This window comes from Pelophylax lessonae (genome assembly GCF_965119305.1).
Source record: "Pelophylax lessonae genome assembly, chromosome: 1".
NCBI classification, from domain to species: domain Eukaryota; kingdom Metazoa; phylum Chordata; class Amphibia; order Anura; family Ranidae; genus Pelophylax; species Pelophylax lessonae.
The window spans coordinates 453175715-453192291 of record NC_138768.1 but is presented as its reverse complement, the minus strand read 5'-3'; the positions used below and the strand labels follow the sequence as shown (position 1 = coordinate 453192291).

Here is a 16577-nt window from a genome sequence, read left to right as displayed (position 1 = left end):
CCTGGTGTGAGTCCAGGGGGTATTCCCCTCGCTCATACTCGGTGTCGAGAGTATTGGCTTTCCTTCAAACGGGCGTGGACCAGCGTTTGGCGTTGGCCACGATTAAGGGTCAGATTTCTGCGCTGGCCGTTCTTTTTCAACGTCCTGTGGCGTCTAACTCTTTGGTTAGCACCTTTGTTCAAGGGGTGCGACATTTGGTCCCTCCTAGGAGGGAGCCTTTGCCTCCATGGGATTTGAACCTTGTTCTGTCCGTGTTGCAACATGCTCCTTTTGAAAATATCAGGGAGATCTCGTTGTCTTTGTTGTCCAAGAAGGTTGCCTTCTTAGTGGCGATTACTTTGGCTCGCAGGGTGTCGGAGCTGGCGGCCTTGTCTTGCAAGTCTCCGTATTTGGTGACTCACTTGGATAAGGTGGTCTTGCGACCTAACCCATCTTTTCTTCCGAAGAGAATTTCTGAATTTCACCTCAATGAGGACATTGTCTTGCCTTTGCTTTGCGTGAAGCCTAAGCATCCGAAGGAGGTGGCTTTACATTTTTTGGATGTTGTTAGTGCGATCAGGGTTTACCTGTCGTCGACTAAATTCTTTCGCAAGTCAGATTCTCTCTTTGTCCTTCCCGAGGGACCTCGGAAGGGCATGGCGGCGTCGGCTTCTACCATCGCCAAATGGATCAGACAGACCATTGAGCAGGCCTATGCTTTGAAGGGGAAGGTTCCTCCCGTGCCTTTGAAGGCGCACTCTACCAGATCTCTGAGTACGTCTTGGGCCTGTCATCATCGGGCTTCTGTGGCCCAGGTGTGTAAGGTGGCGACTTGGTCGTCCGTTCACACCTTCTCCAAATTTTACAAAGTGGATGTTCAGGCATCTGCAGATGCTTCTTTTGGCCGTAAAGTCCTTAGTGCGGCGGTGCCTTAGGGTCCCTTGTTTGGGCCCTTGGTTGTTGGGGTGTTTTTACCCCTGAGTTACTTGTTTTTTCCTGGGTTGTTGCTCCTGTTGAGCACGTTTTCCTGTTGCCCAGTTGGTTCTCTTACTTTGGTAAGGTTCCTTTCTCTGATGTGGGTATTGCGTTGCTTTAGGCGCGGCTGCTGTTTTCCCACCCCTCATGTCTACACTGCTATGGGACGTCCCCATTAGTGACGAATATGAAGAGGCGGCGACTGTCGGAGGACGTAAGAGAAAACTGAATTTTTGTAAAATCTTACCTGTAAAATTCCTTTCTCTGAGTCCTCCGACAGTCGCCGCCCCCGCCCCTCTTTTGGGGTTTGTTTGTATACTCTGCTGCTATTCTACTGAAACTGAGTTGGTATGCAGGAAGCAAGGAGGTATTGACTGAGGGGACCACCCCCTGGGGGTGGGATATGCTAAAAGCTTTGATATTAATATATTCTGTTGCCTAGCACTCCTACGGAGCAAAGGTCAATAACCCCATTAGTGACGAATATGAAGAGGCGGCGACTGTCGGAGGACTCAGAGAAAGGAATTTTACAGGTAAGATTTTACAAAAATTCCGTTTTTTCGTATTTTTATTAGAACATTAATACGGCTTTTTTTCTTGCAGGCATTTATCGGGCATTTTTTGAGGCAGGCATGACTTTTTTTTGGATTTAGTGTCTGGGGGGTCTAAAAAGTGTACCTGTGAAGTTCCAGCTCTGTAGCATGTCCAGAACCCCCCAAAAAAATGAGCATTTTACTTCTTATTAATACAGCAGTGTGGCGGCTTTTTTACACCTTGCCTTTTTTATTGCAGGCATTTATCGGGCATTTTTGGAGGCAGGCATGACTTTTTTTGGATTTAGTGTCTGGGGGGTCCAAAAAGTGTCCTTGTGAAGTTTCAGCTCTGTAGCATGTCTAGAACCCACACTGAACCCACACTGCTGTATTAATAATTATAAGAAAAATGCTTTTTTTTTTTTCTGGTTCTGGACATGCTACAGAAATGAAACTTCACAGGTACATTTTTAGACCCCCCCCCCCCCCCCCAGACACTAAATCCAAAAAAAGTCATGCCTGCCTCCAAAAATGCCCGATAAATGCCTGCAAGAAAAAATGCCGGGTGCAGAGAAGCCGTATTCATGTTCTAATAAAATTTATAAGAAAAATGATAATTTTTTGTGGTTCTGGACATGCTACAGAGCTGAAACTTCGCAGGTACATTTTTTAGACCCCCCAGACACTAAAGACATGCCTGCCTCCAAAGACGCCCAAAAAATGCCCGATAAATGCCAGCAAAAAAAAAAAAAAAAGGAAAGGGAAATTAGGTCACAACACATCATATTCTGATTGGCCAAATACAAAGTCCTACAAAGTTGTCACGCTGAAGTCGCGCTAGAGGTCGCCCCTTATGAGGCGACTTTAGTGGTCGCGGCAGTGTGAACCGGCTCTTAACGCTCATCTAGAGGTATTGTTACTATAACTTTAAATACATTGTATGTTTAAAAACCAACACACACACACACACACATATGTATATGTGTATATATATATATATATATATATATATATAAAAAAAAAATCAGTGAGGCCTTTTTTTTAATTTTTGTACCAAAAAAGAAAAAAACCTTGCGGTGATCAAATACCACCAAAAGAAAGCTCTATTTGTGGGGAAAATTACATCAATTTGGTTTAGGTGTTGCATGACCGCGCAATTGTCATTCAAAATGCAACAGTGCTATAAGCTGAAAATTGGCCTGCGCAGGAAGGGGGTGTAACTGTCCTGTATGGAAGTGGTTAAATCTAATGCACAATCCTGGTAAAAGTTTACTTTAAATGTAATTGTAATGCCTTATATTCCCTCCAGTCTATCAGCCTCCATCTTCTCTGGGTTCAGATGCTGCTCTTCCCTGCACAGAGTCTTTAAAGTGATTTTTTTTTTTAAACAACAAACATGTTATACTTACCTGCTCTGTGTAATGGTTTTGCACAGAGCAGCCCTAAAACTCCTCTTCTGGGGTCCCCTACCGCAGCTTCTGGCTCCTCCTACCTTCAGAGCGCCCCAATAGTAAGCTGCAAAGTATAGTATAGAGTTCCCCTATAGCAAGGTAAAAAAAAAAAACTTCTGCCTTTTTTAGAACTACTTCCTGCCCAGGACTACATGTCCCATGAGAAATTGCTCCTCACACATTCACAGGTTCTCAGGCACTTACCGACATGTATGGGTGGTGTACTGAGCTGTATGTGTGCTGAACTGTATTTCCTGATATGTAAAACAAATAATGCATTATGTATGCAGGCCAACTAATCAGCTGACCAACTAATCGATTATGAAAATAGTTGACAACTATTTTCATAATCGATTAGTTATCGATTTAGTTGTTTCGACCCTAAACTGATAGCACCACTGACCTACCGACCTCAGCCGGCAATAAATAAGGCTAAGCTTGTGCAGAGAACATTGTTATGTGAGGAGGGAAGATTTAGAACTTTATTTCCCTGTATTTGTTTTGGCTACTGTAGGAAACTGCTGGAGCTCCAAGTGCGCCCCCTGCCTCTACACAGAGACACTGCCCCCAGGGCAGGTGCCACTTCCGCCCATGCCTTCTACCGGCCCTGCTTTAAGTGTATCTAACTTAACTTCAAAATTTGTAATATTGCATTTTTTTATTACTTTTTTTTTCCTCTTTTTTTTCATCTGTTAATTCTGCAAATAACATGCTTTCCTGCCCATTTTTCTTATCGTAATAAAAGGGACAAAATTCCATGCAATTCTCTTATGTTCTCTAGGTTCCCATGACAACCTCTCATAAGACCCATTTCTCTACTCAGATAATCTTTGGTCATGTGACAGTTTACTGTGCGAGCTCAGAGCAGCAGGTAGTGCAGAGAAGATGAGTATAATGTTTTCTATTAGGCCTCATTCACACTGGCACTGTCACACTTGCATTTTCATGAATTAGATGAAACTCATATAAATGTATGTAATCATTTTGATGCCATTCACAGTTTTTACCAGTATTTAGGGTGAATGAACCCATACCCCAGGTGAGGGCCATTTTTACCTGCACAGGGATACATAGGCTTTCCATGCATCTCCTTTCAGGCAGTTTCATTGCTGTCAATTGAGACACCCTGGCTGCAAGGACACATGGCTCTTAATGTAACATCCCTGCAGATGCATGGCCCCAAAAGCCCACGAAAACAGAATTCTTTGCGGATCCTTTTAGAAACTCTACACGCAACTAAGCAAGGCTAAACACAGCAGAGCTATAAGCAGGAACATCAGGCAAGGCATAAAAGTTGTATATACTTCCCAGATGACTCTGCCTGCATTTAGAAAAGCTAAATGATGGAGTGCTGGTGTGAATGAGGTCTTAGTGTTTTTGCAGAACGTGCACATAACTAGGACTATTCTGTGCATAGAATATAACATTTCATATTGTCAAGGTCAGGGTTAATTCGAAAATATTTTAATCGACTAAATTAACACTATTTTAGTCGACTAAAATTATGACTAAATCAGCATTTTAATCGAGACTGACTAAAACGAAATCAAAATCTGTAAATTTTAGTCGACTGAATTCTAATGGAATTAGTCAAACTGTAATGCATTATTTAAGCATTTCTTTAGAATTTCCAATCTCATTATATACTCCTGAAGTCAAAAATCGATTATGGTATTTATGGTATTAAGGTTTGAACATGCGCTATAAAAACAGATTTAGCTGTTGTGATATATAACTACTATATCGCAACAGCTAAATATATGGATATACAGTATCTCACAAAAGTGAGTACACCCTTCACATTTTTGTAAATATTTTATTATATCTTTTATTATACCTTTTTCATGTGACAACACTGAAGAAATTACACTTTTCTTCAATGTAAAATAGTGAGTGTACAGCTTGTATAACAGTGTAAATTTGCTGTCCCCTCAAAATAACTCAACACGCCATTAATGTCTAAACCACTGGTAACAAAAGTGAGTACACCCCTAAGCGACAATGTCCAAAATGGGCCCAAAGTGTCAATATTTTGTGCGGCCGCCATTTTTCTCTTACGTCCTCCGACAGTCGCCGCCTCTTCATATTCGTCACAATGGGGTATTAGACTTTGCTCCGAAGGAGTAGCTAGGCAACAGAATATGTTAACATTAAAGCTTTTAACATATCCCACCCTCAAGGGGTGGTCCCCTCAGTTAATACCCTCCTACTTCCTGCAACCATATCTCAGTTTCAATGTCTAGCTTGTCAGGAGTAGCTGGTTCTCTCTGTGCTGGGGCTTCTTTTTTGATTTTTTGTTTGAGTTTTTTCTCTCTCTTTACTTAGCTGTTCTTTTTGTCAGCATTAGTTATTTCTTCTGACGAAGAGGATCATGCGGGCTGGGTCTCGGGCTGATCCCCCTGGTCGCAGGTCGTGGATCGGTGGCTTCCCAGCCTGCCATCGAGCGTTCAGCCAGGTAACGCTCCTGGCACAGTGAACGACCCATCCCTGTTCGGTGCAGGGATGATTGGTGAGGTGGCTACCTCACTGGACTCTGTGCGGTTTCTTAACCCCCATTTTGTGCGTCTTGTATGCGACTCTCCCTGCCTCATGTGCAGCGGCTTGTTCACCTGTGCGGGTCCCCCACACCATTGTGAGGTAAGTGTATCTATGTGGGGACCTGTCTGTCTGGGGGGGTGTCAGTCTGGGACTGTGTAACCTGCCTCTGTTCACACTGTTTGTCTCCCTATCACTCTGCTGCATGCTGCGGGCTGCAAGGGGGGGGAGCTTTGTGACACTGTCTGTGTCAGCCTTGTTCAGTGTGAGAAGCTGTGTGCTGTGGGGCATGTTTTGTGGCATGTTTGGGCACAATACAGCGATCGCTGCGGCGATCTGCCATGTTTTTTTATATATGGATGGTGTTATGTGCATTACTGTACTGTAGGAGCGGCGGTTTCGGCGCCAAACGGCGCCATTTTGCCTGCACTCGCTCCGGCCGCATGTTCTACATGCATGGCGGCCATTTTCTTGTAGCCTCCCATAGGCTTTAATAGAGCGCCCTGGTCTCATCACTTCCTCTTCTCCTGGGTACACCGATCGAGGCAGCAGCAGCGGCGAGGGTCTCCTCAGGTTTTATCCTTCTGTTCTTGCTATCCATTGCCTGTGTCAGTTTATTGTCCCTGTGGGGGTCTCATTGTGCTTGTGTGTGGTGCGGTGGGCTGCGCTCGCCGCGCTTGTTAAAGGGGCAGTTAACCCTTTATTCTCCGGCATATCATATTGGGGCAATGGATTCTCAGGAGGGCAAATTTCCTGCCACCTTGGTGGAAAGCCAGGGGACCGCTGTTTCCCCCCCAGGGGGGGATTTGGCCACTATTCTGGCTGGCCTTGCTGCTCAGGTGCAGATGCTGGTGGCTGCTCAATCTACTAAAAGACCCAGAGTTTCTATTTCCTCTGATTCTGAGGGTGAAGGTGATGGGGCTGTTATGGCGGGGGTCTCCTTATCGGTGTCCCGCTCCTCCCTGGATCTAGTGGGGTCCGAGGTGGAGGCTGAGGTTGAGGGGGTTGATAATTCTCCCCCTGGCTCGCCTGAAGAGCTTGTACTCATGGATGACTTGATTGCTTCCATAAAACAAACGCTGCGTTTGCAGGATGAAGTGTGTCCCCCCGCTGCCTTGGCGGCTTATGGGACGCAGAGAAAACGCAGGACGCCGCAGGTTTTTCCCTGCAATGATGATTTTCAGCGCGCTGTTAAGGAACAGTGGCGCAATTTACGCAAACCTTTTGCTGTGCCAAGTAGGTTCAAGCTGCGTTATCCTTTTTCGCCTTCCACTGATGAACGGTGGTGTGTACCACCCCCGGTGGATCACGCAATTGCGGTTTTGAACAAATTCACTGCGATTCCTGCAGAGGATTCGCCGGTGTTCCGTGATGCCACGGATAGAAGAATGGAGTCTCTTGCCCGTCATACTTATTCTGTTACGGGTTCTATGCTTAAAGCTCTGTTTGCCTCTCTCATGGCGGCCCAGGCTGTCGCAAGTTGGACACAGATGCTTAGGCGCGTCCTAGTGGCCGATTCGGCCTCGCCGGCGACCCTGGATATGGTGGATCAAATCCACCAGGGTGTCATGTATCTGTGTGATGCGGACTTGGACTTAGTCCCGTTGGCTGCACGTGTACACAGCGTGGCGGTGTTGTCTCGCCGCCTGGTTTGGTTGAAGTGTTGGTCGGTGGACCAATCTTCACGTAAGACCTTAGCCAATCTGCCTTATGATGGGTCTCGCCTTTTTGGGGAGTCCTTGGATGTGTTGATTAAGGGGATCACCGGAGGTAAGAGCACTCTCTTACCCCATTTCCCCAAGGCTAAGGGGGCTTCTGGGAAGAAGCATGCTAATTTTCGGCCCCCTCAGGGGTCCTTTCGTGCCTTTCGGTCGCACTACAAGGGCAAACCGTTCAAAGGTCAAGGCTCTCAGAAGAAGCCCTGGTCTGGTAAACAGAAGTCCGGTCATTCCGGACCCGCTGCCCATAACAGTGCGGCCTGAAGGGGCGCCCTCACCCAGTTTTGGGGTGGGGGGACGCTTGCTCGGTTTTCTTCAACCCTGGTTGGCCCGCGTGCGGGACAGGTGGGTTCAGGAGATCGTTCGATCTGGTTACAAGATCGAGTTTCTCTCTCGGCCGGAGAGCAGATTTTTTCCCTCAAATCTTCAACTGTCTCCGGAGCGTTTACGGGACCTGCACCTGGCGGTGGGAGACCTGAGGGCTCAGGGAGTGGTGGTTTCGGTGCCTCATCGGGACAGATTTCGGGGGTTTTATTCCAATCTGTTCACCGTGCCCAGGAAGGAGGGCAAGGTTCGTCCAATTCTGGACTTGAAGGCTCTAAACCGCTCTGTGCGGGTTCGCAAGTTCCGCATGGAATCCCTGCGGTCGGTGGTGGCTGCCCTGGTTCCAGGGGAATTCATGGCCTCCATCGATTTTGAAGGATGCGTATCTTCACATCCCCATTTTCGAGGGTCACCAGAGGTACCTTCGATTCGCCATTGCGGAGGATCACTACCAGTTCGTGGCGTTACCTTTTGGTCTCGCCTCGGCTCCGCGGGTTTTCACCAAGGTGCTTGCACCGGTTCTGGCATTGAGAGCCCAGGGCATCTCTGTCCTGGGGTATCTGGACGACATTCTGGTTCGGTCTGCGACCAGCCAGGGTCTGGAGAAGGACCTGTCTGTCACGCTGCAAACTCTGCAGGAGTTTGGTTGGACGATAAATTTTCCAAAGTCGACACTGAGTCCGTCGGTTCGTCTTCCCTACCTGGGAATGATCCTGGACTCGGTTCAGGCGAAGGTCTTCCTGCCGGAAGACAAACTCTGAACTCTTCAGGAGGAAGTCAGGTCCCTCAGGGACTTTCCGCACTCGTCTCTGCGGACGTGCATGAGATGTCTGGGATTGATGGTCTCGGCCTTCGAGGCGATTCCCTTCGCCCAGTTTCACACGCGGGGTCTCCAAGCGGAGATCCTGTCCAGGTGGGACGGGCGACCTCAATCTCTGGATCTTCAAATCTCGTTGGGCCATCGCACCAGAAGGGACCTTCTGTGGTGGCTCCAGTCCCCGATGGTGTCGGGGGGCAAGTCTTTTCGTCCTATCTCGTGGACGGTGATCACCACGGATGCCAGCCTGTCGGGCTGGGGTGGTGTTCTGGGCGTTCTGTCCGCCCAGGGAACTTGGTCGGAGGGGGAGTCCTCCCTTCCGATCAACATTCTGGAATTGCGTGCGATAAATCTCTGTCTTCATCGTTGGACGGACCGGCTGCAGGGCTGCCCGGTTCGGGTGCAGACGGACAATGCCACGGCGGTGGCCTACATCAACCACCAAGGGGGCACCAGGAGTGCCCGAGAAGTGGCCGACATTCTGTCCTGGGCCGAGACTCATGTCCCGGCGATAACGGCGGTTCACATTCCGGGGGTGGAGAACTGGCAGGCGGACTATCTGAGTCGCCAGACCCTGGATCAGGGGGAATGGTCTCTCCACCCGGCTGTCTTCCAGATGTTGTGCGCGAAGTGGGGTCTTCCAGATGTGGACCTGTTCGCGTCTCGTCTCAACAACAAGGTTCGTGGCAAGGACGCGCGACCCTCGGGCAGACGCGTCGGACGCGTTAGTGGCCCCGTGGCATCAGTACAAGCTGATGTACGCGTTTCCACCGATTCAGTTGCTGTCCAGGTTCCTTTGCAGGTTACACTCGGAACGCAGCACGGTGATTCTTGTGGCGCCGGATTGGTCACGCTGGTCCTGGTACGCAGACCTCGTGAATCTGGCGGTCGACACCCCGTGGCGTCTGCCTCTTCGAGACGATCTCCTGTCTCAAGGGCCGATATACCATCCTGCTTTACAGTCGCTGGCTTTGACGGCCTGGCTGTTGAGACCGAGGTCCTGAAGGAGAGGGGTCTCTCCCCTGAGGTCGTTCATACCTTGATCAACGCGAGGAAGTCTTCCTCGGGGAAGGTTTACTACCGTACTTGGACTTTTGCCTGGTGTGAGTCCAGGGGGTTTTCACCCCGCACGTACTCGGTTTCCCGAGTGTTGTCCTTCCTTCAAACAGGTGTCGATTAGCGTTTGGCGCTGGCTACGATAAAGGGTCAGGTGTCTGCGCTGGCCGTTCTTTTTCAACGTCCCGTGGCTTCCAACTCCTTGGTTGGCACTTTTGTTCAGGGAGTGCGGCATCTGGTTCCTCCTAGGAGGGATCCTCTGCCCCCTTGGGACTTGAATCTCGTTCTATCTGTGTTACAACGTGCTCCTTTTGAACAGATCAGGGAGATTTCTTTGTCTATGTTGTCCAAAAAGGTCGCCTTTTTGGTTGCGATCACTTCGGCTCGCAGAGTGTCGGAGCTGGCGGCTTTGTCCTGCAAGTCTCCGTATCTGGTTATTCACTTGGATAAGGTGGTCTTGCGACCTAATCCTTCTTTTCTTCCGAAGCGAGTTTCGGAATTCCATCTCAATGAGGATATTGTCTTGCCTTCGCTGTGCGCGAAGCCTAAACATCCGAAAGAGGTGAGACTACATTCTTTGGGTGTTGTTCGGGCGATAAGGGTTTACCTTACATCGACTGAGTCTTTTCGAAAGACGGATTCCTTGTTTGTTCTTCCAGAGGGTCCTCGGAAGGGCATGGCGGCGTCGGCCTCTACCATCGCCAAATGGATCAGGCAGACCATTGAACAGGCCTATGCTTTGCAGGGGAAGGTTCCCCCTGTGCCTGTGAAGGCGCGCTCTACTAGATCTCTGAGTACGTCTTGGGCCTGTCGTCATGGGGCTTCTGTAGCCCAGGTGTGTAAGGCGGCGACCTGGTCGACCGTACACACTTTCACAAAATTCTACAAGGTAGATGTTCAGGCATCGGCGGATGCTTCCTTTGGCCGCAAGGTTCTTAGTGCGGCTGTTCCCTAGGATCACCTGTTGGGTTCCCTGGCTGTTGGGATATGTCTTTTATCCCCTGGTTATTTGTTTTTCCTGGGTTGTTGCTCCTGTTGAGCAAGTTTTTTCCTTTTGCCCAGCTGGTTTCCTTCCTTTGGTAAGGTTCCTTTCTTTGATGCGGAGACTGTGTTGCCTTACGGCGCGGATGCGTTTCCTACCCCTCATGTTTGCACTGCTTTGGGACGTCCCCATTGTGACGAATATGAAGAGGCGGCGACTGTCGGAGGACGTAAGAGAAAACGGAATTTTTGGAAAATCTTACCTGTAAAATTCCTTTCTCTGAGTCCTCCGACAGTCGCCGCCCCCGCCCCTCTTTGGGGTTTTGGTTATATACTCTACTGCTATTCCACTGAAACTGAGATATGGTTGCAGGAAGTAGGAGGGTATTGACTGAGGGGACCACCCCTTGAGAGTGGGATATGTTAAAAGCTTTAATGTTAACATATTCTGTTGCCTAGCTACTCCTTCGGAGCAAAGTCTAATACCCCATTGTGACGAATATGAAGTGGCGGCGACTGTCGGAGGACTCAGAGAAAGGAATTTTACAGGTAAGATTTTACAAAAATTCAGTTTTTTCCAGCACTGCCTTAACCCTTTTGGGCATTGAGTTCACCAGAGCTTCACAGATTGCCACAGGAGTCTTCATCCACTCCTCCATTATGAGATCACGGAGCTGGTGGATGTTAGAGACCTTGCGCTGATCCTTCTTCCATTTGAGCATGTCCCACAGATGCTCAATAGGGTTTAGGTCTGGAGACATGCTTGGTCAGTCCATCACCTTTACCCTCAGCTTCTTTAGCAAGGCAGTGGTCATCTTGGAGGTGTGTTTGGGGTTATGTTGTAATACTGCCCTGCGGCCCAGTCTCCACAGGGAGGGGTTAATGCTCTAGTTCAGTATGTCACAGTACATGTTGGCATTCATGGTTCCCTCAATGAACTGTAGCTTCCCTGTTCTGGCAGCACTCATGCAGCCCCAGACCATGACTGTGTGATCTTGGCCGCCATACTGCAGCTCTGTTTCAGGGTGTTGGCAATCTTCTTATAACCTAGGCCATCTTTATGTAGAGCAACAATTCTTTTTTCAGATCCTCAGAAAGTTCTTTGCCATGAGGTGCTATGTTGAACTTCCAGTGACCAGTATGAGAGAGTGAGAGCGATGACACCAAATTTAACACACCTGCTCCCCATTCACACCTGAGACCTTGTAACTCTATTGAGTCACATGACACCAAGGAGGGAAAATGGCTGATTGGGCCCAGTTTGGACATTTTTACTTGGGGGTGTGCGTCATTCCAGTGGCACCTGTGACGCTCTGGTGAACTCCATGCCCAAGAGGATTAAGGCAGTGCTGGAAAACAACGGTGGCCACACAAAATATTGACACTTTGGGCCCAATTTGGACATTTTCACTCATTTAGTGTATACTCATTTTTATTGCCAGCAGTTTAGACATTAATGGCTGTGTTTCAGTCAAACTGTACACTCACTACTTTACATTGTAGCAAAGTGTCATTTCTTCAGTGTTGTCACATGAAAAGATATAATAAAATATTTACAAAAATGTGAGGGGTGTACTCACTTTTGTGAGATACTGTATAAATAATTTTAGTCGACTAATATGACTAAAAATAAAACAATTCAGATGACTAAAACAAGACTTATACTAAAATGGCATTTTAGTCAAAAGACTATGACTAAAACTAAATTGAAATTTCACATCAAAATTATCACTGGTCTAGGTCATATGATATACAAACATTCAAATATTAGTGACTACTGTTGTTTCTCTGTAAATAAAAATGCATTTCTTTTAAGAACAAATCTTTTTCTCCTTTTCCCCAGTATCTTCAAACAGATTTTCAGCAAAGGTAAGCGCAGACATTACTGTGGGGTTTTCATGTTTACCTGTAGGTTTTTTTTGGGGGGTTTTTATCCCCTCTGGAAACTAATTAAAACTGATGCAGAATGAGGCTTGGTATGCTTATTTGTGACTGCAGCATTTCAGATTATCCTGAAAGTTTTTGGGTGGACAGCAATGTATGTCTTGCCTGCATGCATGCCTATCATCATTACAAGAGGGTAAAGTAATTTACCATCATCCAGCATTGGCGCATGGAGGCCTATTGGCTGCAGGAAGACTATGTTAAGAGTGCATGTACAAATGCTATACAAAATTACTGGGTGTAGAATGGTAATAGTGGATCTATGTTACTTCAATAGAAGGCCTTTAAAGGAGTTGTAAAGGTAGTTTTTTTTTTTTTTTTTTTTTATCCTATTACATTCTATGCATTAAGATAAAAAGCCTTCTGTGTGCAGCAGCCCCACTGACACTTACCTGAGGTCTCTGTCCAGCGATGTCCATGAGTGTCTCAGCCTTCCGAGATTCTCCCCCTCCTGGTTGGCTAAGACACAGCAACGGCTGCCGCTGTTGTCAATCAAAGTTAGCTAGCTAATCGGGAGAGGGGGCGGGGCCAGTTCAGTGTTCCGTGTCTGAAGGGACACAGGGAGCTGTAACTCAGGCTCGGGTGCCCCCATAGCAATTACAGAAGAGGGACCCAAGAAGAGGAGGATCCAGGCTGCTCTGTGCAAATCCACTGCAACAGTGCAGGTAAGTAGACCATGTTTGTTATTTTTATAGGAAAAAAAACAAGACCTTACAATCACTGTAAGGCTTTTTTATATATATATATATATATATATATATATATATATATATATATATATATATATATATATATATATATATATATATATATATAGAATTTTAAAATAGGGTTCTACGTCAAAGCTTAACACAGCCAGTATTAAGTGAGGGAAAGAAGGTCATCCCATTGCAAGTATATAATAATCTTACAAACAAGAAGAAATGTGGTGAATATGTTCTAAATCGAATATATATATATATAATACTTCCAAAAAGATTTGCCCCCTCCTCCATAGTCACCATATATTCCTAAAGTTACCGTCTTCCCCCATCTATCCTGTTTCTAATAATAACAAACAAAACAGAAAACCAAGCACAAACAAAAAAAAAAGGGGGAAAGAGGAAAACCCCCATCCCTTCTACACGACCAATGGCAGAAACCGTAAGGGGTCACAGTATCTAGTCCAAAAGGTACTCGGCCTCCGTTCCTTAACCAAGAAGATCTGCACCTTCTCTCGAGAGGACAAACCTATTCTATGCCTCCCATGTCTTGTTATAGCTTTCTTTTTTATGTTGAGCTGTCAATATTAGATCTTCCATTCTATTTACTTCTTCTACTTTCCGAATCCAACTCGAAATTGTAGGAGAATCTTGTTTTTTCTAATTAAGGGGAATACAGGATCTAGCCGCATTAGAGAGGTGGCAAATAGTAGACTGTTTGTATTTTTTAGCTGATACCTTAGTCAGTTGTAATAGAAAGAAAGCTGGATCTTCAAGGATCTATTTTTCTGTAAATGTTTGCATAATCTCTCTGACCTCTTTCCAAAAATGTGTCAGTTTAGGGCAAAACCAAAATATGTGTGATATTGTTCCTAATCCTTCCTAACATCTCCAGAAACTTCTGAAGAAATGCTGTGAAGTTTCTATGGGGTGTAGTACCACCTCGTTAGAATCTTATTTGTTTATTACATAACGAGGATTTAAAAGTGAAATTGATTATCTGCTGTCTTTGATCAGGAGTAAAGGCACAGTTTAACTCTCTCTCCCACTTTTTAAACCAAGATATTTGATATTGTTCATTGGGTATCTTTAATAAATTATAAGCTTTAGATAATACAGTACTTAAACAAGTTCCCTTCTTCTAAACATTATTTTTCAAAAGGTGTTAACTGGCGACTATAATTTTGAGGATTAGAGATTGAGTGCAGAAAATGATATAATTGGCACGCATTCCAAAAAGGCATTTTGAAGATATCTTTATCACTTACTAATACTTCTATTGAACACCATTTATTCTCTCTCAGAAAATGTGAAGCCTGAAAAATACCTGCTCTTTGAAGGGAACTAAAAGGCTGTGTATCAATGCCTAAAGAAAATCTAGGATTCCCTAAAATAGGTATAACGGCAGGTCCCATGAAGAAAGGAGACTTTGGCCACAGATTATGGAATACATTTTTAGAGTATTGCCTTTAAGGGTGTGAGCTTTCAGTTTTACAGATTAAATGATCAGAACACCGGAGAGCTCTTTTATGGGGTATATTAGTTTGTGCCTGTTCAAGGTTTACCCATAATTTTAGATTCGCTGTGACGGCACCAGTCTATTTGTCTACGAAGATGCGAAGCTTGAAAATATTTACGTATATCTGGAATTGCCACTCCTCCATATTTTTTTAGGAAGGGTTAACAGTTGTCACGAAATACGAGATTTCTTATGTGCCCAGATAAATTTAATAAAGAATGAACTTGCTTAAAATATCAAATAAGAATCCGTGTAGGCAATGCTTAAAAAAGGTACGGAAATCTTGTGAGTATAATCATCTTAAGCAGGTTACACCTGCCGAACCATGAATGTAATCCCGTGTGCCATTTCTCCAACTGGAGGCGCGTTTCTTTCAAAAGGGCAGGAAAATTGTATTGCTATACCTGGGATACGTCCGAGGGTATGAAGGTACCCAGGTATCTTATTGCCTTATCAGTCCATCTAAACTGAAAACTATATCTAAGGTTCTGTAGAAGAGTAGAAGGCACTTCCACTTCCATAGCCTCTGATTTATTGAGATTTATCTTCAAATTTAGATAGAGCACCATATAGCTCAAATTCTTTAAGTAGGTTCTTGAGTGATATTGCTTGTTTAATTTAATTAAAAAGATAAATCATCCACTTAGGCAGAGATTTTATATTGCCTTTTCCCAAGTGTGATACCCTCTATATTTGGGTTATGTCTGATCTTCCATAAGAATGGTTCAAGAGACAACCGAAAAAGAAGGGGAGACGAGGGACATCCCTGTCTCGTCTCGTCCCGTTTACGATTGAAAAAGGATCCAAAAGGATCCCATTGACTTTAACTTGGGCTGATGGATTTATATATATCGAGGAGACCCATCTTAGCATATTTTTTTCCCAGCCCAATATACTTCAAAGAAGAAAACATGAAGTCCCAATTAAAGCGATCGAACGCTTTTTCTGCATCCATTCCCAGAAAGACACAGGGTAATTGAGATTTTTTTGCCAAATGTAACAAATTAAGCACTTTTGTAGTCTTATCTCTTGCTTCTCTGTTGGGGACAAATCCCACTTGATCTAAGTGGATCAAACGATGTAGATGTTGCGATAAACGGGAAGCTAGTATTTAGTGAAGTTTTAATTGAAGAATTTAGTTTTAATTCTATATTGAGAAGCGAAATGGGTCTATAATTGCCACACAAAGGTAAGTCTTTACCCTCCTTAGGAATAATTGTAACATGTGTTCTCAAAATATCTCTGCTAAAGGCACAGCCTGATCCTACAGTGTTAAATAACTTTACTAAATAAGGTCCCAGAGTTGAAAAAAAGGCTTTATAGTATTGAAGAGTAAAGTCATCTGGCCCTGGTGCCTTACCTATTTTCATCTTATTCAGAGTTTGTTGCACTTCTGTTAATGTTATTGGTAGATTCATTTCTTCACAAATTTCTGTTAGATTCATTTCTTCACAAATTTCTGTTAATGTTATTGGTTGATCTTCTTCTTTTTTTTCCCCACAAATTTCTGGTGTAAGTGTAGGGAGTTGTGATACCGAAAGATATTCTTCAATCTTAGTTATGTCTGGCCTACGATCTGGGAGATTATATAAGGTAGAGTAGAAATCTCTAAAGGTCTGTACAATCTGTTTGGGGTATAACACTTTGTTTCCATTAGGGGATATAATCTGAAGTATATATTAGGGATAGACCGATATAGTTTTTTCAAGGCCAATACTGATACCGATATTTTGGTCACAACGTATGGGCCGATATTTTGTACATTTAAAGTTTGGAAAAATAAAGACAATTTTTGACACAAATCTGGTACTGAACATGTTAATTTTTGTTTAATGCTTAATGGCTGGCTTGCTGGCACCCTGTGGTGGGTGGCTGGCTGTCTGGCACCCTGTGGTGGGTGGCTGTCTTGCTGGCACCCAGTGGTGGATGGCTGGCTGGCTGGCACCCTGTGGACTCTCATTCAATCTCCAGAACCGATTCGCACCGAAAGCAGCTTCGGAGAGGGAATATAGTAATGTGAGCATGGTGAGACCATGTTATATTT

General features: G+C 45.2%; 1 protein-coding gene across 1 annotated transcript in view; it reads left to right on the top strand.

Annotated features, from left to right (window-relative positions):
* SLC25A42 (solute carrier family 25 member 42) overlaps positions 1-16577 on the top strand; it is a 133837-nt gene that overhangs the window by 34730 nt on the left and 82530 nt on the right. Inside the window, exon 3 of the mRNA XM_082243919.1 lies at positions 12213-12238. Within this exon, the coding sequence (XP_082100045.1) occupies positions 12213-12238 (26 nt within the window). The remainder of the gene's footprint in view (positions 1-12212; positions 12239-16577) is intronic.